General features: G+C 40.3%; 1 protein-coding gene across 3 annotated transcripts in view; it reads left to right on the forward strand.

Annotated features, from left to right (window-relative positions):
• Nucleotides 1-216: 216 nt before the first annotated feature.
• DCLK1 (doublecortin like kinase 1) overlaps nt 217-23,788 on the forward strand; it is a 396,146-nt gene continuing 372,574 nt past the window's right edge. For all 3 annotated transcript variants that reach the window (XM_019530072.1, XM_019530074.1, XM_019530076.1), the window contains exons 1-2: nt 217-610; nt 12,575-12,921. In XM_019530072.1, the coding sequence (XP_019385617.1) occupies nt 235-610; nt 12,575-12,921 (723 nt within the window). In that variant the 5' untranslated portion in view covers nt 217-234. The remainder of the gene's footprint in view (nt 611-12,574; nt 12,922-23,788) is intronic.

A 23,788-nucleotide genomic window follows, 5' to 3' on the forward strand; every position in this document is an offset into this window, starting at 1 on the left:
CTTCGGGCAACCAAAATTTTACAGCATGGCAAGAGAGTCGTAAAGCTTACTCCTGCATCTGGGAGTTTAAATCATTAGTCTCCACCATCTCCCATAGTATGTATGTCAAAGAATCTCCTGTAGTATGTTATTGGTAACCTGCTGTCTTAATTTAGAGTTTTTAATAACCAAGTCTTTAAAACATATCCATTAACTTTTTTTTTCTTCCTTGCTGTTCTCAGGCTAAATTTCAAAATGTCGTTTGGGAGAGACATGGAGCTGGAACATTTTGATGAGCGTGACAAAGCACAGCGGTATGGCAGAGGGTCTCGGGTAAATGGCCTGCCCAGCCCTACTCACAGTGCCCACTGCAGCTTTTACCGAACCCGCACTCTACAAACCCTCAGTTCTGAGAAGAAAGCCAAGAAAGTTCGTTTCTATCGCAATGGAGATCGGTATTTCAAAGGGATTGTATATGCCATTTCCCCTGACCGGTTTAGATCTTTTGAGGCCCTGCTGGCTGATCTGACCCGAACTCTGTCTGATAATGTGAATCTGCCCCAGGGAGTGAGAACAATCTACACCATTGATGGCTCCAAGAAAATTTCTTCCTTGGACCAACTAGTAGAAGGTCAGCATTAAAGAGATACGAGTGTAAAGTTCCTAACTGCATGAATACATTACCTTGCCATTTTTACATTTGTATTGATGCACGCCTAACTTAATAAATTTTCCATAAGTATGGGTTGTAAATGTAACCTGCTGCTACCTATTTCCCCCTGCTGTTGATTTATGCTGATTCCTCTCTCTTGGAGCAACTGAATCAGGAGAGGAAGGATGGTAGAGGCTGAAGTAAGGAACACAGCAGATTGCAACTGTGACTCACATGGCCCCTGACTGCAAACTCCCCACCCTGCCACCCGCCCCGTAGGAAATTCTCTTTTCTCTGCCTAATAAGAGACTTCAGGAATGTGATTAGCAATAGTGTTCTACTCTTGGTTAGGAGGAAACTTACAGGATTATTAATATAATAACATGCATTAATAGTTAATATGTGTCTCCTTGAATCTTTGCAGAAGCACACAGTGACCAGCTTCCAAATGGTCATATTAACTTCTGAAGAGCTGCTTGTGGCTCCAGAGCCACAGGTTTGCTGCCCTTGGTATATAGTCTTGTTGGAACTGGTAACCTTTTCCTTTCTGTTCCCATCACGGTAACCATCCTAGATTTTTTGGAGCCGTTTCCTTCCTAACATATTAACACTTCACTGAAGAACTACTCTACTGAACTAGACCAAGCCATTGGTACCCTTAGACAATTGTTTGTTATAGCAGCAAGTGTCCTTGCTGACGCATCAATGTTGGCTGTGGTATGTTTAAGGAATCTGGGTTCCTTAAGAGTGAGGACATGCCATTCTTTTCTTTCAGTAAACCTCTTGCTTTAGAAAAATGTGCATACACCCCATTTCTTGTAACAGAAGGAAAAGTAGGTTTCATAATAAAGGCTAGTTGTGACACCAGCTCAGTCGGGGCAATGCAATTACAGCCGTTACTTTCTTCCTGCAATGCAGTGATGATAATAGGCCATTGCCTCTGGATGTACACTGTTCCCTAATCCTCTGGTGTTCAGAATCATGAAGCTGCTTCTAAATTAGGTCTCCCTCACCTCCAGCAAAATGCAGTGTCACCAAGATGCCTGTTCATTTGTCTCTAGTGTCATTCTTCTGTAGATACCATTTCTTAGTTTAGAACACAGAAAAAATGATTTACATGGTGTCTGACATTAAACCTGGTGTGTTCCAGAAGCATAATTGAAGCCCAGTGCTGCTTGAGAGAAAGGATAGGATATATTGTATCACTTCAGCAGGAACAGAGACATGCTATAAAGGTCTTTAAGTCCAACAAGTGGCCTTAGTTGTATTTAATTCATCTGTGAAGGGGAGGAAGACTTCCCAATGCTTTAATTCTTTTCTAGCCTAAAGAAACCCAAACAATCCTGTGAGTTTGAGTTTGAGCCTGTTCACACTTACTTACATGAGTAGACTGACTAATTTCATGGATGTGTGTATAGGTTTTCTTTTTTCATTGTTGTATCAGCTAAATATACCAATGAGGATAGGTATTGTATCACCACTTGTCTTTTTTAAATATGACAAAGAGGATCAGCATATGATGAGAGGATCAAATAAAGGAAAACTAATGTAGTAACTGGAAGAGGAAAAGGTAATAGCAAAAATGGTATAACAAGAAACAAAAATCCAGTATGACAGCAACTAAAAATCCCAGCACATGAACTATGTTGCCATTACTGAGTGTTCCTTGTAGGCATCACAACAGAGGGAAGTCTTGAGGGAGTGGGAAAAGGCAGCAAAGGAAGAATTGTTTTTCTCAGGCTTTTTTCCTTGGGTAGGAAATAGAGTGGGAGAGAGCATGAAGGGGTTATTGCATAGCTAAGGACTGTCAAGAAAGGCTCACAATTTTAGTGTAGTGGGAGGGAAGAAGCCTCATATGGAAACAATGTCTTTGGTTCCAAGGTAGGATCCAAATGCTAGAAGACCAGTGTAATATTTATATTTATATTGTGGCAGGGAGAGAGGAAAGAATGATTGCTGAAAGGGTGATGAGGCAAATATTAATCCACAACTATGCCAGGGCTGCAATTCTGTCTTCCCTTCCTTTTGGAAATAATTATTAGAGCTCTTCATACTATCTTCTGGTGTTATCAGCAAGAGGTAAATGTCGCTGATATTCATGCAGATTGGTTGGCTGCAAAAATTGTGCAAAAGCCAGCTCTTAAAAAGAGAGAACAGAAAGAAGAGGGAGCAGTAAATTTATTTATTTAAAAATACCAAACTAGCTAAAAAAAATACTGAATAAATTCCTCCCTTATTGCCATTGTAGGTAATAACAGAGCTGGAGAGAAAGGGGTTGGTGGGGGGGAGGGAGTTGTGTGGGTTTTTTTTAATCTTTCTACTCTGAGGCAAGAAATATACAGATCTGTACTTTTCCCCATCTACTCTTCCTCTTGCATGCTTTCCATCCATCAAGTGCCTATGTAAAGGTCAAATCTCAATAGCATATTCCCATTTCCATATGGTATATTTGTGGTGGGATTTAAAATAATAAGTGGCTGTATATAATGGAAAAAATAAATCCATATCCCCTCCCCACCCAAAAAGCTTTTTTTTTTTTTTTTTGGATCTTAGTTTTTAAAAAATGCAGTGGACTATTTTGTTGCAGTTGGTTGAAATCTGCATTATAGAGCATGACTTAACATACTGACAGTTCACAGGGTTTTAAAAAAATTCAATCACCTCCTTTTTTTTGTTTAAATTTAACGTATTTCGGTTGTTTATTACAGCAGTAATTAGCTTGCAGCTGTGCTTTGTGTTTAAATAGCTGGAAAATCACTTGGTTTTGCCACTTGTCCAATTAAATTCCTGCTCAAACTATTGAAATGTGAAATGTTGCTTTGTTTGCTATGGGACTAATGCTGTCTTGCTATATGAGCTAACTTAATAGGAACTTTCTTCAGTCAGATAACTGTTAGTATCTGTACTTTTATTTTGAGGAGCTCATACTGAAGACAATGTTCTGTTTGGTACAAATGAGGCGTGCCTCAAATTAAATACCAATAACGGTTTGTCTTGAAATGTGAATCTTTCCCTTTTTTAGATCCTTTTCTTCCAGGCAAATGGAGAAGATGGTGCTTTCTTCAATGGGGCAAGAGGCAGGGAGGTCTTTAGATGATCTGTGAGACAGTGACTGGTTCTGTGAGAAGCCATATTGAGCACCTGGTGGCAAGGATGCCACTATAACAGAACTGTGAAGAAAGTAGGCCTGAAAGAGGAAATAGGATGCAAATGAGCTGTTTTGCATCTGCAGCATTTTGCATTGCTATGCTAGAAGCTTATGGCAGTCTGGAAAGGAACTGCAAGATGGGAATTTTAAAAAGCAGTTCAGGTGTCTTAGACACCTTTTCCATTAATTTTAAATTCAAAGCAGTCCATAACCATTTGTATACCGCATTTCTGGTAAACCTGGGAGAACTTCTGAGAAACAAGCCTCACCGGTTTTCTCTCAGTCTTGCCCAAGCTTGAACTGCACTTCTTATCTTTCAGTTATCATGGAAGAAGAACATACACACGGGCAGTTAACATGGAGCAGCTGACAAATGATGAAGTCCCATCCCCTCTTGCCCCAAACAAGCCACTTGCATGTCTGTACCCAACGATGAACTAGCACCGCCACCATTGATTTGTTTTTGGACAGCAGAAGTAAAAATGAATCTATTGGAGAAAGCAACACAATTCTGAAGTGGGATTATATATTAATAAACCTTAACTGTTTTTGTAGTGGTCCATTTTCCTGAAGTGTATAGACCATGGAATGAGCTTTGGCTGCAGTTCTCCTTGGGTGCATCTACACATGCAATTAATACCTGGGACAGCAGCACTTTGAGCCAGGGCAAAGCAGGCCTGGGCTGGCAGGGGGCACACAGGGGGTTAGCCCTGGCCTCTAGGTGATGACGCCAGGTGCCGGAGGGGCTGGCTGGGGCACAAGGGCACTAAAGTGTGGGGCTAGGTGGCAGGCAGCCTCTGCACTTTAGCACCCTCTTGCCACTGCCTGCCCTTGTTACCATCTACATGTGTTTCAGTGCAATTCAGTACTCCACAGTAAGATAATACTGTTGGGGAGTTGATTCATTTACTGTGCCCTAATACTGGTACACGTGTAGATGGTAATGCTTTACTGCAGATGCGATTAATCTACTCTACCGTAAAGCTCATGTGAAGATGCACTCCTCCTGTATTTGCATTATCAAGGACTTCCAGTCATGGTCTATTATACCAACTGCTGAAGAAGCCCCAAACCAAAAAAGAGTTTTTGGCCCAAAGGGCAAAAAGAAACAATGAGACATTATTGGTCAGGCAGTAATTTCCATGAGGTCTAGCTGTTGCCATTTCCCATGATGCCTAATCAATAAAATGTAAGTAATTTTGTGGGTTTTCCAAGGAATCTCCTCATGTCATGTGAAGAAGAATATAGGCGAACACGTATGTGTGTCTTTGAAAAGCTAACATGTAATGGTAAAAGCTGCCACTGGAGGTGATTTTGAAACAAATCAATCTCTCCATTGCAAGCGAGGCGATAGTTAAGGTGAGGATAAGTCATCAGTGCCTCAGAAGTAAAGATAAACAGAATATTTGAAGTGAAGAAAGGCACAGGACAGTGGAGTGATTCAAAGAGAGGATGAGTGGGTGAAAGTGATGGGGTAAGAGGAGGATCTTCCAAACAACACATGTATGTATACATAAGCTTATAGTTAAATACCAGTGTCCAATGTCTGTAGAATTATGCCCTTATGAACATAGAAATGCCTAACTCCATTTTGAGTATTCACTAAGGACCTGATCCTGTACATGATATTTGGATTGGGTCCTATAACAAATGTCTGCAGTCTGTTTTTAGTAAACGTGCTTCTCAACGTATGTAATTGAACAGTCTGGTCCTATAGAATATGCAGTTTTAAACTTTCCAGCACCATTTTTCTTACAGCTTTTTTTTGACTGTATTAGGCAGATTTATCAAGGCTGATAAATGGTTTCTTTCCACTACGCAAGATGTATGCTAATACAAATGCAGCTCTCAATCTATGAATCAAACTTAATTCAAAATTAATTTATTGTTTTTGTCATAGTTTGTCAGGCCAGGCCTCTCTTGGTTTACTATCTGGTACCATGTAAACTAGTATAACCTGTTCCACGGTTGGGTGGTTGGTAACTAACCTGGCACACCCATCTAGATTAGCTTGGCTGAAGAGGTGTGGAGACATCTAGCAGGTCTAGAAACAAGACCTGTCAAAGGGCAGATGAGCTCCCTGTGAGCCAACAGCCATCCATACCTGGAGAGGAGATGAGCGCCACCAGGTCACTTTGTCTGAAGAATCATCAATGGGGCAAAGCAACTTAGCTAACCTTGTGCAGAATGGAGGAGGGTTGTTACAGCAGCTAAGGTGCCCCAACAGTTGTGGTGGCCTTGGGACTGACTTGACTTGATTTTTGTGATAGAATCAACAATATGGTAGGTATTTTCCAGTTATTTTTCCAGGACAAGTACTAGCCTTTCTTTCTTGGTCCAAGGGCTGCAAATACTTGATTTGTAAGGGAGAGAGAGAGATGAGATAAAAAGTTCCATAGATCATTCTGGGACCTGGATTTGCATTCTATTAAAAAAAGCAATGCAGGGGAAGTAGTTGTGCAAAGGAGTGCCGTGTCATCTACATCTTTAAAATTAAGAGTCCTTTCAAAATAACTAATGTTGTCTGATCTGTACCAGATACTAGAAAGTTGTTGGGACAGTGACTATTAAGTGTTGAACACCATATGAGGTGCAGGTTTATTTACTTGTTTTGTGGCAATGTTGCAGTGTCTTTTCTTATCTCTGTAAAAACTGCAGGAGTGAAATGTTACAGTGTCATGAATACTGCTGCAAAAAAGTCAAGACACCAAGCATTCAGTTCCATTAGTTCACAGCTCTATTAGGAATCACATCTGGGATAATAAGTATAACTCAAATAAGAAATCCAATGATAATTCATCTAGTGCAGGTTGTTCTTCCTTTGTAGTCCTTTCTGCTTAGTGGATGGCTGCCTCTACCCTTTCAATCCCTCTGTTGCGCCTGTTCCCATCACTTTATACTCATGTGGAGGTGAAAAGGGTGAAGCAGAGGAGCTAGTTTTGAGGTGTCTGCAGACATTAGGATCTCCAACCACATTCCTTGTTGTCTCTTGATATTCTAGAATTGGAACTTGCCCCCTACTGAACAGCTACTTGCTGTTCCAGGAAGCACTGGCAGTTTGCTTGGCTGCCCTCCCCTCACTTCTAGATTCTGAGCTTATCATTCACTTTCCTGCTTGAATTGTACCACCTCTTTTTCTTGAATACCTCCGTAGTGACATGCACCTTCTTGATGGGCAGTTGCCATCCTTTCTTCTTCCATAATCTAACCTGTAGCTGCTTTATTCTTCAATTATATTTATATATATCATTAGATATATTTTTCCATCTGCAAAAATCAGGTGGCCTCTAATCTGTAATGCCATCGCAGAGGGTCTGGTAGAGGTTATACCAGCTCCCAGGAAAACAGACTCCAACTGGACCCTTTAAAGGCTAGATGATTGGGATAATAGAAAGACATTAACACTACATTTACAAAGACATTAGCACTAGAAAATGAGCAACCATCTTCCTTGGAATGTTAGTGTAAAGCAAGTTGCAATACTGACAAGCCAATAAAAGTTGATGTTGCTTCCTAATCAATACTTCATCTCTTAGCAGCCATTGTATGGCTGTATTATTTTAAATCAAAAGAATACCTCCCATCATAATACCTGTCTCTGCTGAAAGAACTAATTAACTAACAAATAGGTGCCATTTGGTTGCACATAGTTCAACCGCAAGTGCAGAACAGTTCAATGAGCATTTTGAGCCCAAATGTGGCCATTATAGGAAATTGCAATTCATGATTTTGAATCAAAGATTTGTTGTATGAGTTACACTTGGAATTTTAAATAGGCTATTAGTTTAAATATTGATTACCCACGGAATTTATAACACCTACATTATGTGTTGTGCATTTATTGAGCCACTAAATTATATATAAAATAATTAAAAAAAGAATGTTCCCTCTATTCCCATTTCTTAGGGATGAATATATATATCAGTGAAGGTATCTTCTTAATGGTTGGTTTTATTTTGTTTTGAATTCATAGTGGAATGTCTGAGGCAGTTGGAAGTTCACATGCTTTTTTTTCTTCAGGAGTTATAAATACTGCAGACAAGACTTGTGATGTGCTTAAAGATAGATGAATGAGCATTTCATGGTACAATCTCTTCCTTTGGAGGGGATATTCTACAGTTCTATAGACACTGTCCTTAGGATACTTTTATGGCAAGTATCCAGTACTGCATGTTGACTACTTTAGTTCTGGTTTATTAGAAATTTCACGAGGCAAAAAATTACTCTTCTTTGTGTTGATAGCCTTCAAATACTTTTGTAGTTGGTTACTTCCATCATACATTTCCCTCTCCCCACACACTTCATTGTCATGTCACAAAGGGTTATGTTTAGGGCTAGTTTATATCTTCAGGCCAAACCCTATGTAAAAAGTGATACTTAAGGTTCAACACTTCTGGAGCAGCCCATAAAAGAACCATCCTTGGGGCATATTTCCCTCCTTGATTCTGTGCTTCTCCAGAGCTAATCATCTGCTGATGGACTAAATCCTTAGTCTCCTGTAGCCCCAAAGCATATATTACTATGGTAAGTTTCATGTGTGAAAATTGTAAATGTAACCTTTTGTTATCATACATGGTTGTTTGACTTTAAATTTCTGGCTGCCATCAATTTGGAGCCCTGGTACAAGCAAATTAAGCTTGTACTCAATTGCTGCTCTAATTGGGGGCCAATTTTTTAAAACTTAGGTATAAAACAGGGGCTGTTAACCAGGGATACTTTGAAAGGTCCCAGGAGATATGAGGGGGTAGACGAGGACGAAGCGTAGCCACCCCATGCCGCTGCCTATAGGTGCAAAGCTGGGGGCAGGGTGAGAGCAGGGCTGCACAGATGTTGCGCTGCTGCCTCTCCCCACACCCCTGCTCGGTGTCTGGCCACTTACCACTTTTGCCCCCACCCCCGCTTTGTGTCTGGCTGCATGCTACCCCTTCCCCCCCAGGGGTACATTTAATCAAAAGGGGGCCACTGGGGGTACATTTATTAAAGAAGTTTGAAAACCCCTGGTATAGAAAATGGGATGTACATTGCTCAGAATAGGACAAGGGACAGCTCTAAATTGGGTGCTGATTGATTTTTTTTAATTCAATTTGGTTCTTGTGCTTTTTGAAAATCCATGTGAATGACAGGTATCCACAAATTAACTTCACTGAAGCCTGTTGTGTGGTCAGATGACTGTTATATCTGTGATGTCTCTGTCATGAGCCTACTATATCATGACTTTTAGATTGCTTAAAGCTTGTGTATCTATAGTCTTCAATCTTAAAACAAAAAAACCAACAAAACATTAAAATGACGGCCTGTTAGGTAGAACAAGTTTCAATAAATGTCCATCAGTATCTTATAATCATATTTTAGGCTGCTCCTTGAAGGGGAAAATAAAGTATCTTGATATAAAAAGGATACCTTTTTGGCGAAAAGCTACAGTAATATGGAAAGCTACAGGGGATGTGGGAAATCTGGCAAATAAAACAACCAGCAATTTTAGTGGCTTATTTTTTAAATGGTTCTTGATGCTAGTTTACCAGCAGAAGAATAAGCAGTTTTTGGTACATTCATTAGGTACCTAGTTAACCCTTACAGTTGTGGCATAATAAGTTGCCCAAGTTTAGAGAGGGAAGACTGTACTAGGGTAAAAATCCAGCGTGCTCAAGGCATAAATCTTTTGGGGTAGTAAAGGCTATTGTAACACCATAAGTAATAAAATTACATCTAACTAGCTTGGCATTGATTTATAAAGAATGGAGGTAGCCTGCCCCTTTGAAATATATGACATTAAAAATTTGACTCTTTTTTTTAATACTGTTTTCTTTTGTGATTGGATGATCACTTGTGTAGTGTTGAGCATCACACAGTAACCTGTTTTTCAGAAGATCCTATTTTAAATGTGCTTTTTGTAATTAAGTAGATATACTTAACTGTTATTGATTGAAGATTCATAGAAATAAGTAGTTTTGTTAATTATTAGGAGGGACAAAAGTAGAGTGCAACTAGTTTTATATCATAAGTAACTCCATTCTACAGAGTGATTTTTTTTTTTTAACTGCATCAGTAAAAACTATCTAGACAAAAAGATTTATATAATATTAATAGCTACACTTTAAAATTCTTAAAAATATGTGAATGAGGGATGCTTACAAAGGCTAGGACCAGAAATTACACATAAAATGGCGTAAGTGATCAGAAACCATTTCTAATCTGTAACATAACAGATGTTCAAAATAGTGGAAACCAGTTTAAGATAAACCTGGATGGATGTAGTATCAGACTTAGCTGATTTAAATCAGATCAGTTTATTGAGCTTCTGTCTCAAATCCTCTCCAGTTTCAAGTTAACTCAGTGCCCCCAGCATCCCAGGATGCTTTGCACTCCCCCCCTCCCCCCACCCCCTCAAAGTGCAAAACTAGCTTTGGCTCAAGCTGTATGCTCCAGCAGAGCATGGAGGTATGCTCTAAGACTCCCCACCCCACTCTCACCCCAGCTTCTGATCTAGGCCATTGCAGGCATGTGTCTGCATTTATGGAATCAAAGTGCATGTCAGTTCACTTGCTTATCAGTTCAATCTATGCAGTTGAGTCTAACCTGTGAAGATTGAATTGATTCACCCTCAGGCTTTTTGCCTGTCTGTACTTAGCCAAAGAGGCAGCATTTACATGGTGCATCAGCTGAAAAGTTCACGCTAAAAGTATGGGCAGAGATATGGATAAAAGGGAATGTGTCCAGTTTGATCAGTCTGAGATCATTATTAGAGTTAATTGCTGAGCCTTTTTGTTCTGAGGACACAGTGTATATACATTGGATGACTGAAATGATGGAAATGGACGACCTCCCCTCCCAATCTTCTGAGTATTTTATGTTCCAAACTAAATTGTACAGAGTTCTTAAATCATATTTTGACAACTGTAATTGCTCTACTGGTGCCCTTATTGCATCTCTTTTTTCTCCTGATCATGTCAGTTTGATACTTCCTTCTCTCCTCTTCAACATTATCTTCTTAACTTGTTGGTTTGATTCTGTTGTTACCTCTGAATCTCTCAGTTGGCTTCCCCTTGTTCACCGCATCAAGTATTAACTTCTGATCGTTAGACTTCCATCCTGACCACTCCCTTGAACCTCACTGCTTATCATATATTCCTAACCCTAGGTCAGTTGTTCTCAACCATTCTAGACTCAAGGAACACCTTGGAAAATGCCTCCTCTTAGTTTTTACTTGTTTTTTGACTACAGAATAATAATAGAGCAATTCTTCTGTATCAAAATGCTCTGACTACAACAGCTCAGAATGTTTTTAATGCTTTAGATCCCTATTTGAAATCCCTGGGTTTATTTTGTGTATCCTGTTGCATACCTAACAGTGCTAACCCTTGAAAGGATCTCAAGGCAAACCTGATTGAGAATGACTGCCCAAGGTTCTCTGCCCTTCCAGTGATGTCAGTTTGATGATTCCCTCTCTCTTATCAATGCCTTTTTTAAATGAGGTGCACTAGGTGCAGTAGATAGCATATGAATCTTGAATCAAAAAACATACTTGTCATTTAGCTACTTCTGCAAAGCTAGTGCTAATAGTAACTTGCAGTTATTTCCATTGTAGGAATGTCGGAGAAAATATTTTTAGCGTTTCTTTCTTTCTTTTCCTTTTTTTTGGGGGGAGGAGAGTCTTTCTTACAATATTTAGGGCAGGAAGTGTGTTTGTCATTTTCTTAACAGCACAAAGCACCATGGACAATACTATTGATGACGCATCGTTTTTATTTATGTCAATGCAAATCAAATTACAGAAACCAAGAAGAATTTTAAAATTGAAATCCTATTTTGCAGTTTATGCTGTTGGTTTTAACTTTTGTCCACCATTCAATTCCAAAATTAAAAATACTGACTAATATTTTTTGGGTTGTCAACTTTAACATAGTTTTGCTTTGCAGGAGAAATAATTCCAAACACAATCTGTTTGGATAGTATTTTGAATGGAACTGTTTCTATTGCCATTTATTTAACTGATACTTTAGGTTTTTTAATTTCTGGATTGAAAGTGTCCAACATGGTCGACTCTTTAGTCTAAATTCACCAATTCTCTATTAGTTAAAAAACAGTTTTAATTAAAAAAAAGTCATTAATATTTGATTATTCTAAAGTACATGGGATCTATGTTTTCTCCCACATTAAGAGACTCTGAAAGTGCAGTTGTGGATATGGGGGTGAAAGGACTGTTCTGGCAAATATTTTTATTTTATAATTAGGTCCTTCGATTCCAGTACATCAGATTATGGAATATTCAGTGCAAGACCATGGACAGACACAAAATATCACTATTTTAAAAGCAAGGGCAGTTATCACTCATGACTGTGAATTAGCTAAGCTGTTGTAACTATTTTATCTGTTTGCAGTAAGGGAAGGTGTACCATGATAATTTCAGTCAAATTTCATTCAGGGTTGAGGTGCTTTGCCTTAACTATCATTTACTGTGGTATAAGAGTGGGCTGCCTGAACATTTGCAGCAGATTCAGCTGAATTGCAGAAACTTTCCAGCCCCCATTTAAAACATTAAAAATTATTTCTATATGCCCTAAGAAGCTGTTGTCTGAAAATCTTGCAAACAAACTACTATTTTAATCCACTTTGTAATGATGGTTTCCTGATACAGTTCTATGGCTGGGTGATACAGACTGTACTATGGTCTGCGCTACTTAAAAAGAAGAAGAGAGATGTTACAAATAGCGCAGATCAAGAACAAGGCAGTGTCTGTCTGTCTGTCTTTTTTCCAGTATTAATCTTACTAGTATGTCACTCATTTTCTTTTTCAGGGGAGAGCTATGTATGTGGTTCAATAGAGCCCTTCAAGAAACTGGAGTACACAAAGAATGTAAACCCAAACTGGTCAGTGAATGTTAAGACAACTTCCGCTTCTCGTACAGTGCCATCACTTGCTGCTGCCAAGGGAAGCACCTCAGATACAAAAGAGAACAAGGATTTCATTAGGCCTAAACTGGTCACCATCATAAGGAGTGGTGTGAAACCACGTAAGGCGGTCCGGATTCTGCTTAACAAGAAGACGGCACATTCGTTTGAACAGGTTCTCACTGATATAACTGATGCTATCAAGCTGGATTCAGGAGTGGTAAAACGCCTATACACATTGGATGGAAAGCAGGTAAGAGCTTTCATCATCCTCATCACCATTACCCATCTCCAGCACTGGGAAATGGTAGGGGCCTTCCATAAAGGAAAACTTTTTATTTACACATTAGTCTTGGGTATAATTCAGTTTGTTCCAGTGGATCAGCTGGTGCTGTATTCTACAGAAGAGAAGCAAAGTAACGTGCCTCCCTTGTTCTTGTGTTAATCAAAGATTTTTTTATGAAATAAAATTTGGCATCAGTGGATGGTCTGGTATTTACGGCGTGTTTTATAACTGAATCTGCCAAGAATTAAGATTGTAACATGGCTTTGAAAATCAATGTCAGAAACCACAAATGAGGGACACAAGCCTAAAGAAGGATGAACTGCTTCCTTTAACCTATTTTTGGTTTCTTTTCTGTAACAGCCTGTGAATCATTGTTCTTAGCGTCAGTAATTTCTAATAACGAACAATGAGGACACATCCCATTGTGTTGGATAATTTTGTGTCTAAAATGAACAAGGTACAATCTGTACCCTATTACTAAGGCATAATTTTGCATACTGAACTAATTGTAAAAAAAAAAAGAGGTTACAAGCATAAAAGGTGGGTGAGGACTTTCTCTTCTACAGGATGAAAGATGGGGTCAGTTCACTAGCAGCACTCAAATGAGAACCTTTTCCAGTTGTTCCAAAGAATTGCTATTTAACCATTGCTTCACAGTGTCACTTTGCGCAGTGTCTGTTCCTGATGCCTCCAGCCTGAACAAAGGCACAGTCAAAATTCTAGAGGCTTTTTTGACCAATTTAAACTAAAGATAATTGCCCCTTTCTTTGCAGTGTGCTTCCTATGGATGTGTGTGCGTGCACACATGCATGCGCATGTGAATTTAAAAAACAAAGGAACAGACCTCCTTAAATAGATCCATGATAGCAAAACTGGAGAAGTACAATTCTTGCAAAAGGCTTTTGTAAACCTTTATTATACAAATAATAGAAACACATTAGCAAAGGGGCCAAGCATGAAACCCTTGTCGGTGACAAACAAATAACACCATGCCACCAGAGACTGAAACCCCTTCCCTCATGTCCCTCATGGGTTTACATATGTAGGATCAGCTGTCCATCTTCCACCTTGCAGAGGGCCACCTCAGTGGCCCACTGCAATACAAACTGGTCTACATTTTGTTGCAAGATGAAGTGTCCAAATTCAAATGTGACATGTACCTGGGCCAGGAAGGGGATGAGTTAGAAGGCATTATCAGAGCCAGCCCCCACAAGCTAGTTTCTGCAGCTTTTCAGAGTTGCCATCTTGACCTGGCCCAGCAGGAAATTGGCCAGGCAGATCGTCCTCCCCTTGGCCGATGGTACACGGGATGGAGAAGATGTACAATCCTGGGGAAGTCCAAGTTCAGCATTCCAAAGAGGGTTCTGAGGGCAGCAGAGAGCGACTGCAGCTGGGGGCAGCCTAGGACGAGAGTCTCGTCCACCTCCTCACAGAAAGGGCAGACTACCAATGCCACCAGGTCTGAGTGGTGGACAAAAGTGTCTGTGGCCAGGGCCCTGCGCAGTTCTCACCAGTTCTTTTGGCAATGGGTAGCTTGTACAGGGTGCACCAGGTCAGGCAGGCTTGCCCTGGTGTTGCTGCCACTAGGTGTTGCCTCCAAGTTGTGTCAGGGTGGGTGGTGAGGACATGGGCCTGAAATGCTTTGACTGTCCATGTGTACAGTGCCTTCCCAGACAGGATCTCCTGGCAGATCCCCCTCTGTTTGGGCATGGCAGGGGGGTGGGGGAGAGGAGGGAGCGGGTGGTCAGCAGAGTGCTGGGCCTGCTGCTCTCATTGCTGTCCACAGCTGGAGAAACAGGCAGTGACAGAGGGGGTCTATCCAGCAAGGTGCTATCAGAGCAGGCTTGTCATACATGGAGGTTATCTTCTAGGGTAGCAAGTGCATCTGCAAGGAGGGGAGCTTTCATGTTAGCCAAGAGGCATGAAGCAAAACAGAGTACAGACCTAGCCAGGACTTTGTCCAAGAGCAAGGCAGACAGAGCGGAGTTGGAGGGGGTGGGTCAGTTTATTTATGGCATGCAACTGTACCAAGGAAGCAATGAGACTTGGTGCTCTCTGCTGTAAGGAAAGAGCCTAAACCCTATGCAAGAGACAATGATAATTTTTGACCGCTTGTTACTTCAGAAGAGGGGTCAATTTATCATTGATGAAGCAGCTGTCTCTGGGTGGCCTTGGATTACCAACCCTTCAGTTAACAGCCAAATGCATGAGCTGATTTCACCACAGACTTGAGAGCTCTTGCAAAAGGACAAAGCTTAACTGCAGTGCTGCCTGAATTATTGGGGCAATGATGGATGATGAAGGCATATTTGAACTTACAAATGTAAAGGTTTGCACTAAGGAAGTGGTACAAATATAAAAGGTAGGGAGAGAAACAAACAGACAAACCATTGACATTAATAGAAGTCTCTCTATCTTTCTCTCATGAGAAATTGTAAGAGACTTTGGGTGTGTCTTTACTGTAGCCAGTGTGACAGTGGTTTGCATAGACATTCCCGACACAGCTTTAAACTACCTGCAGGAGTATAAGTTAATTGTCAGAGTATTAACCCAGGGTCCCAGGTGGATTGATCAGTTGTTCTACTGAAGTAGTATAGATGTTTGCACCCTAGCTACTTATTTTGGGCATGTCTATTACAAGCCACAATCATACCTTTTTGCATTTTAGCGTAGTCATTGCCCTAAGTGATCCGAGGACCTGGTAATTGAAAAGTCTTGTATGTGGAATACTGATTCAACTTGGATCCAAATCAATATACCAAAAGTCAGTCCCATTTTGTGGCTGATGATCAGTGACCCACCTGTGAGACTTGTTTCTGACTGAACTGGATTTCCTAATAGTTGAGTGCACATCTGCAGTAACTTGCAGTCAGTTCACTGTTAAAGACAGACTGGTGGGACATGGAGTACAGCTTGCCTTATATTCCTTCAGATATAATGTGAATGTGTGAGGAAGATTTTGTAGCTGAGGCCTAATTATATTCCTCTTCTGGAACAGGTGAGGGAGCATAGTCAAATACATTGAAAGGAGGAGCTGAGAGTTAAGGACACCAGTGTTCAAACTGGGGCTGAAAGGGTGATAGTATCTTAACTTACTGGTGTCTCCATTACCTCCATTTTATGTGTTGGGATATATGCTCATTTTACAGGGCTGTTGTGAGAAGTGAATAAGTTTGTTCAGCTATCTGCAATTTCTCCAAAGCACTGTAAATCCTAATTTTTGTAGTTTCATGGAGAAATTCAGTCTGAATAAGTTCAGCACCATTTTCTGGACATTTTATTTAAAATCCACTTAATACTTTCGCTAAAACAAATTAAAATTGCCTCTTGGGGTGTTGCTGTGACCCTTCCATATCCAAGTCCTTGTTTGCCGTACACAACCATAAGCAAGCAAAACAACAAAAAAGTCCAAACATATTGTCTACAGTCTCTTTACATGGTTTGCAGAAACAATTGTGCTGCTCAGTTACAATATATGAGAAGACTTTGGTATTTCTAACTGTGTTGATGTCACAGTTCAACTAGATCCTTTTGTCAAGCCATGAAATCTGAGATGAGTTCAAATCAATGGTGTTCCTGGGAGATTCTACACCCAGTCCTTGGCTTGCAAGTTTTGTAGCTGCTGGAGCCCCCAGGAGACAGGTGCCCTGACAGTTATCCCCTTCTTTTCTTTCTACTGTGCTCTGTTGAAGAGGCATAGTCTGCTACCTAACCCTGCCAGTTCAGCAGAGAGGAGACATTTGTGTCCTGCTGTCTGTAGCAGACCCCATCCACAGAGCAAATAAAGCAGCTTAGCTAGCAGAAAGGGAAATCAATGATTTTGCACTCAGCAGGAGCGACCTGTTGCTCACCCCTATGTAGGACAAAGCCATCAGTTTGTTTTTTTTTCCGCCCCATGTTCCTGGCTAGGCGATTTCTGTTTCATTTGCTCTGCCAAAAGCTTGATCCTCCCATATGGCGCTTGGGAGTGTGATGATGGATTTCTTTATTGCTAAACTCATGCTGTGAATAATTACTGGGCGGAAATCCATGGTAAATCCTGAATTTTTCCAGTAGTGTTTAGAGTTGAAAACTTCTATGGTGGTTCTTGCTAAGGTCTGAGAGGGTTTCCAAAAACCCTATGCTATCTCTGTTCTCAGAAGCTAAATCTGATTAGATCTTTCATCACTAATTTTAAAAGCTATAAAATCTTAAAGCGTTTTAAGCCAAAAAAGTAATTTGCCATAAGGATCAGAAAATAAAGCTCTGCTAGGATTATTCTTGTTTAATATAACTTGTAGGCAGGGTTTTTCTGAAGAATATTCAAAAAAGGTGGGGAGGGAAGGGAATTCTTGTGAAAGCACAACACTTGGATGACCTGTCTGCACTAAAGAAGGAGACGCTGAAACCCAGTGAAATGACTTGACTTGCCTAGGTGGTCAGTGGGGATTTTGGGACTGGAACCCAAGTGTTCCCAGTTACCAGTATTATCTGGGTATTTACCTTATAATGTGGCATGTGTTGTGTTTAATTTAAGGGTTGACAGCCTATGGCCCACAGGCCAGATTTGGCCCATGGAACTATAGTCTTGGTGGTATTTGGCAGCAGGGGACTCTGCCCATGCCATGATGCAGCCAGGAAGCAGGAGCTTCAGCAGAGGAAGACTTCGTCTCCTCCTAATGGATGGGGAGGCACAAAACATGTTTGTTAGTCAGCTGACTTGACTGGATGGACGCAATACACAGCAGTACTCTGTAGTAAAATGGTGGAAGCCCAGGGGAAAGTTACTCCTTGAAAAATGTGTAGTAACTGTTACTTTGTGAAAGCATGTTGTGTCCCTTCTCACCCAGCCAGTTTCATACCAGGGCACTAAAATAAACTGGGCCCCCAGCCCATAGTGTCTAGGCATTTGAGAGCATCTAATGTAGGCAGCCTGGGGAAAACTGGTTGTTTAAATTTATTATGAGTAAAATTCAGTATAAAATATCCCACAAAAACTATATTGTCTGTCATTACACAACATTTTCCAAAGTTACAGTTTTTAGGAACCCAGGTCAGAAGGCCTTCAGAAACTCTTGACAATCTGCCCCTATCCATTGGTTTACGTGAAGCTAAAGAATGTACAGGCAAAAGTCTTGGATTATTTTCCTGAGACATGACCTCTTTTTTAGTGTTTTTATGACCTTCTTAACTTTGTTAATTTAAAATTAGCTAGCGTTTGTCTTTAAATTGGTGGAAATTATTGATACTTAATGCAATATGCTCACTTGCACGCTTCTTCAAATGGGGGAGTAGTCACTTACATCTAGAATGTACCTGCCTTTATAAGAGCTAGAGTAGTTTGTCTAGTTTGTCTTCAGAAAGAAAGTGCTGACTATAAAATGACCATCTCACAAGCCCTGGGACAGTGGAAGGGGGCTACTGTGCAAACTGGTAATGGAATCAGTGGACAAAGCTGTAGCACTTCCAGTGTAATCGGCTTGTTCCTGGATTTCTGTACACCTGGGTTACTCTAAGAATTCTAATATTATAAAAGCCTAAGTCTGTCTGTCTGTAATGCTTTATTCGCATTCCGATTGGCTAATGGAAACAGCCAATCAGAGTGCTCCAAGCGTGGGGGAGTGCCACCATTATTCCGAAGCCACTCCTTGCAAGACGCAGAACAGCAGCAGCATGGGGCGTTAGGTGGCAGCACTCCATCCCAGCCCCTTGCCCATCATTCTTGATGGGTTGTTGGCTAGTCACACACAATGTTAAAGTGGGAGAGAAATAATGTGGGCCAGTGTACAGCCACAGCAAACAGTATCATGCTGTTGTAACTTGTGTATTATATCCAGCTTTGGGATACTGGAACATGTCAGTTGTTTGGTTTAGGTTTAACAGCTGCTAGATATGGAGAACATGTCTTCCATTATGCTAACTCCCTATCTACTTAAAATATGCATGAGTTTGTCCCATCAACTAAGCGTTGGTATTTTGGGATAGAGGTGACTTGCATAGGTTTTATATACTCTACACTGTAGTATTAATATTTCTTCTATGTGATGTGGGAAATTGGGCACCAGATAGAAGTTAGAAGACAAGTTTATTTTTGTCCCTTTGTTGTTGACTGGTTGTGTGAACTTGGGCAAGTCACTTTACCTGCTTTTAAAAAAAACAAAAAACTTTTTTGTGTTTACCCTTTAAATAACATCAGTTATGAGACCATAACATTAATCTTTTCTGTTAAGACTTTCATTCTAAAAGTGAGCGAACAACAGCATCAGAAAAGTGCAAAGCAATCAAAATGCTAAGGCTTCTCCCACTTAATTGGGGTATATGTGTAATATCCAAAAATGGCTTTTTAGGCTCATGCCATTGGAAATAGCTGTTGTTCAGACAGGATTGGCTACAAACTTTGCTTTGTGAACAGTCCCCACTTATGTTCAATAATTCCTTTTAAAGCAGGAAGTGATATGCTTGCTTTATAAAAGCAATCATTTATTTCGAAGAGGGAAACTTTTACATACTCTGGAAAATACCTGGTACAGAGGAATCTAATCTAAAAAAATTGTATGTGCATACTGTATTGCATAATATCATTACTTAGAATGCATACTATTTCACTATTTCTTTCTTTGATATAAAAGATTGCTTTCTTAAAGCAACCATATCAGTTCTTGCTGTAAAAGAAATTTAGATTACATTCCTCTCTACCAGACATGTACATATGCGCATGCATGCATGCACACTATATACATTTGTTTTATGCATTATATATATTATATGTACACTCACACATATACACATACACATATATATTAGGGCTGTGTGAAGCTTCCGTCGCTGATTCAATTTGGCTCAATTCGGCGACAGAATCTCTGAATCTAAATCGAATCAGAAGACCCTTTAATCTCTCCAAATCGAATTGGAACCCTCTGAATCAATTGAATGAGATAGCTGTCCAGCCAAAATGCCTCAACCCTAATGTGGAACACTATATAAAGAAACTTGAACAATACCCCTTGCATGATAACTATTCTAAAGCTGGATGTTGTATGAGTATTATAGTAGTGCCTAGATGTTTTGGACCTAGACTAGGTGGTATGCATTATGCCTGTTGCAACAATTTGAATATTAGAGGGTTGCACACTTTGTTTCTGTGAGTTAAACATGACGTTCACAACAGGGACTCCTTTCATTCCTCCATTTTCTCCCATATGTTCACTGTGTGCCCTTCTCCCATTCCATATATTTCAGGGACATCTTGCTAGCTCCCTAAACCAGAGACCATGTGTGTACATTCCTCTTTCTCTTCCCCTACCCCAGCTCTGGTATTCGTAATTCATTCTTAATTCATTTCAGGGTGTCAGCGCCTAACTGCATCGGGTAGGTGGACAAAGCTGAAATTGGGGAGGGAAGCTGGCTGTCATCATCAAAATAAATAGTTGTATAGACAATTGGAGAGGTGGGTACTTGCCATTTCCCTTTTCTGAATTTCTGTTTTTTTGCCAGAATCATTTGGCTGTGTCTGTTGATGCCTAGAACATTCACAGACATCTTGGAAGTGATCATATGCAGCCTCTGAAAGCTACTGTAATTAGACTGACAAACAGAGAAATGCTGCCAAGTTGTGTTTTAAGTTTAAGGCCTCACTTCACTTGACCAGTAAGACACAAGACAACAGATGGGTGTAGGCAGACTGTGGTAGAACAAGAAAATGAGACGGGGGTTGTCTACATGATAGGCAGGTATCTTGAGATACCAGCTGCCCACCCATTGTCAAGCTCTTTTGAGTCTTGAGAAGAGATTTGCAGGAGGGTAATGAGGTAGCTTTGGGATTTTTTTTATGGTGCACTTCTCCCATGTGTGAGGAACTACTGTGGTACTTGTCTGAGAATTTAACAACCATGAAAAAAGCTGAAAGCATCATTAGCTGTTTAGAGGTGGGAGCTGTCAGCTGTCAAGTTGACAATGATATTTAGGAGACAATAGGTAGGAGAAGAATAAACTGTTTTGGGCCTTAAAAGATTAAGCAATGGCTTTCCTTTGTGGAAAATAGAGGAAACTTCTTGCAAATATACACACAATCTGTTTATATTGGGGAAGTTTTACAGTCTAGTACAATGTCAGCAAGTGGCTCTGGTAGAGTTGTAGGAAGATCCTTGGTATTTGACTCATAGTGTTACAGTTAAAATATGATGAATGTTTCCTTTCCAGCTTTGGTAGCCCGTGCTAGGCATACATTTGACATTGACTAAGCATTTTAATTGTTAACCAAACAAGTGTGCCTGCTGTAAAGAAGGGAACAGAAGCCAACACCTAATTGAAGAGAAGTAAGTGTTCATTTGTCTATTTTGAGTTCTCATTAAAATTGAAGCTGACAACTGTGTTGCTCTATCTCTTAAAAACTCTCTTGCAATAGGATTTTCCAGGGATGTTAATTAGCATTCTTTATGAACCTTAGACTTACTTTTGAAAATTAAGACAGGAGAATTTTGTCTTCAGTGACCTTTAGATTAGTTTCTTTTCTGCATAGCCTAGAAAGCGTTCTTAATTGAACTAGGCAGAAGGTTTGCAGATCAACTTATGATAAGATGTTTAAAGTATATTCTCTTGCAGCAGATGTTACTGTATCATAAGGGCATCCAGATATTCGTTAGTTTTTTTTAACCAAAAAAAATCTTCTTTAAAAGCTATTTCCAACTTTTCAAAAGGGTTATAATGCCTCATATTCCATAAGTATGACAGATGGTGCTTCCTAAAAGTAAGACTGTCTGTTAAGCTAAAAGATGTTTTGAGTGTTACTGGAATAAATGCTTTTTCAATACCAGGAGACTTTTTTGAGGGTGCACAACACGGGGGACACGAAGTGTTGCTGGAAACTGATGTGTGTGGTTGCCCTTGGCCTTGTAGATCATTGGTTGGGTTTCCTTTTTTTTGTGTGGGGGGGGAAGTTATTTTGTTTTTTTAACCTTCTCATACTCTTTGTATGACATTAGGTGTCTAGTGGTTTTCAACTTGTGGTTTGTGGACCCCTGGGGGTCCACAGACTATGTCTCAAGGGTCCCTGAAAGATGATTATGTGAATACCCACACTTACAATTCAAAAGGGCCCACACCTTCAGCTGAAATTTTTCAGGGTCTGAAAATGAAAAGAGGTTGAAAGCCTCTGCTCTACACTATTGTGCCCAAATCCTGAGAAGTTGGCAAATAATAATATGGGATAGGAAACAGACACTAATTCTTCTGTAAACTTGAATCTTTTGTGATGTTTGAAAATCAAAGTAATAGTTAACAATATTTTTAAATGCTGTTGAATTTCCCTCTCTCTTGTTTCCAAAACGCCATTGATATAGAATGGTGAAGGCTGTGACTGAAGGAGAACATCTTAACTCTAATAATTTAAGAGGCCTTTGCAGTATCCATAACCTGCATGTTTGAGCTGTGGTGAGACTTCACATCGAGTTTATTCACTACAGTTAATTTTCCCCTGTTGTCTAAGTGAAAACTTTTAAAATTAAACTGTACCTTTTTTTAAGCATTGGAAATTTTTTTTGGATATTTCGTTGAGTCTCTTTTGTAAGAGCATCTGAATAACTTAAAAAAATAGTACCACAGAACTGAACTTACATTATAGTTTACTAACTAGTCAATCTGATGTGTAGGGTTTTATTGCGGCATGCCTAACATTTTACTAAAAATATATATATATTTCATTTGGTGATATGAATGTACTCTTGTATTATGTTTGCTTTAGAAGATCTGATCTAAACATGGGCTTAAGGCTGGTAATGTATCTCGTTTAAAAACAACGACTGACAGCTAGCAACTCCCTCTTAGGTTAATGCAAGTAGAAATGTGTCCTTGACTTGTCATTTCTGTCCCTTGCATTCCTTTTTAAAAACATTAAATCCAGCTGTTGTATGATTGCAGCTCATGCAGAGCAGAAAAGTGTGTTGCCATGTGTTGGTGCATTTCTGTTTTAGAGAATAGGTATTTGTTGGCACAGTAACATAACTACTTCATAGTTTTCATAGTTAGTAGGGTTGGAAGGGACCTGAGCAGATCATCAGTTCTGACCCCCTGCCATGGCAGGAAACAGTAGGTCTAACCATGTCTTAAAGACCCCCAGGGTAGAAGCCAGTACCACTTCGCTTGGAAGTTGGTTCCAGATGCTAGCCGCCCTGACAGTGAAGTAGCGCCTCCTGATGCCTAGTCTGAAACTATCTTCTGCCAGCTTGTGACCGTTATTCCTGGTCACTCCTGGTACTGCTCAGGGGAGCAGGGACTCCCCCAATGCCTGCTGGTCCCCTCTGACTAGTTTGTAATAGGCCACTAGATCCCTTTCAGCCTTCTCTTGTGGAGGCTGAACAGGTTTGGGTCCTGTAGCCTCTCCTCGTAGGTTCTGCCCTGCTGCCCCTTGATCATGCAAGTGGCCCTCCTCTGGACCCTCTCCATGTTGTCCACATCCCTCTTGAAGTGCGGTACCCAGAACTGGACGCAGTACTCCAGCTGCGGCCTGACCAGTGCCGCATAGAGGGGGTGGATCACCTCCTTGGACCAGCTCGAGATGCATCTGTGGATGCATGACAAGGTGTGGTTGGCCTTCCTTACTGCCTCTCCACACTGCCGGCCCATGTTCATCTTGGCATCAATGATGACTCCAAGATCCTTTTCTGCCTCTGCACTGACGAGAAGGGAGTAGTTGGTGAGTAGTTAAAAAAACATGTATTGACTTTTCTAGGACAATATTGACTTTTCTAGGACAATAGTGTTTCTAAATCATAACATCCTATAGCTGTTTCTTTATTGGTTTGCTTTTTAATATTCTTTGCCTGCCCTTGATTATGCAAATACATGCTTAACTCTACAA

The sequence above is a fragment of the Crocodylus porosus genome, unplaced genomic scaffold, assembly GCF_001723895.1.
Source record: "Crocodylus porosus isolate Cpor-Errol unplaced genomic scaffold, CroPor_comp1, whole genome shotgun sequence".
In the NCBI taxonomy this organism is placed as follows: Eukaryota; Metazoa; Chordata; order Crocodylia; family Crocodylidae; genus Crocodylus; species Crocodylus porosus.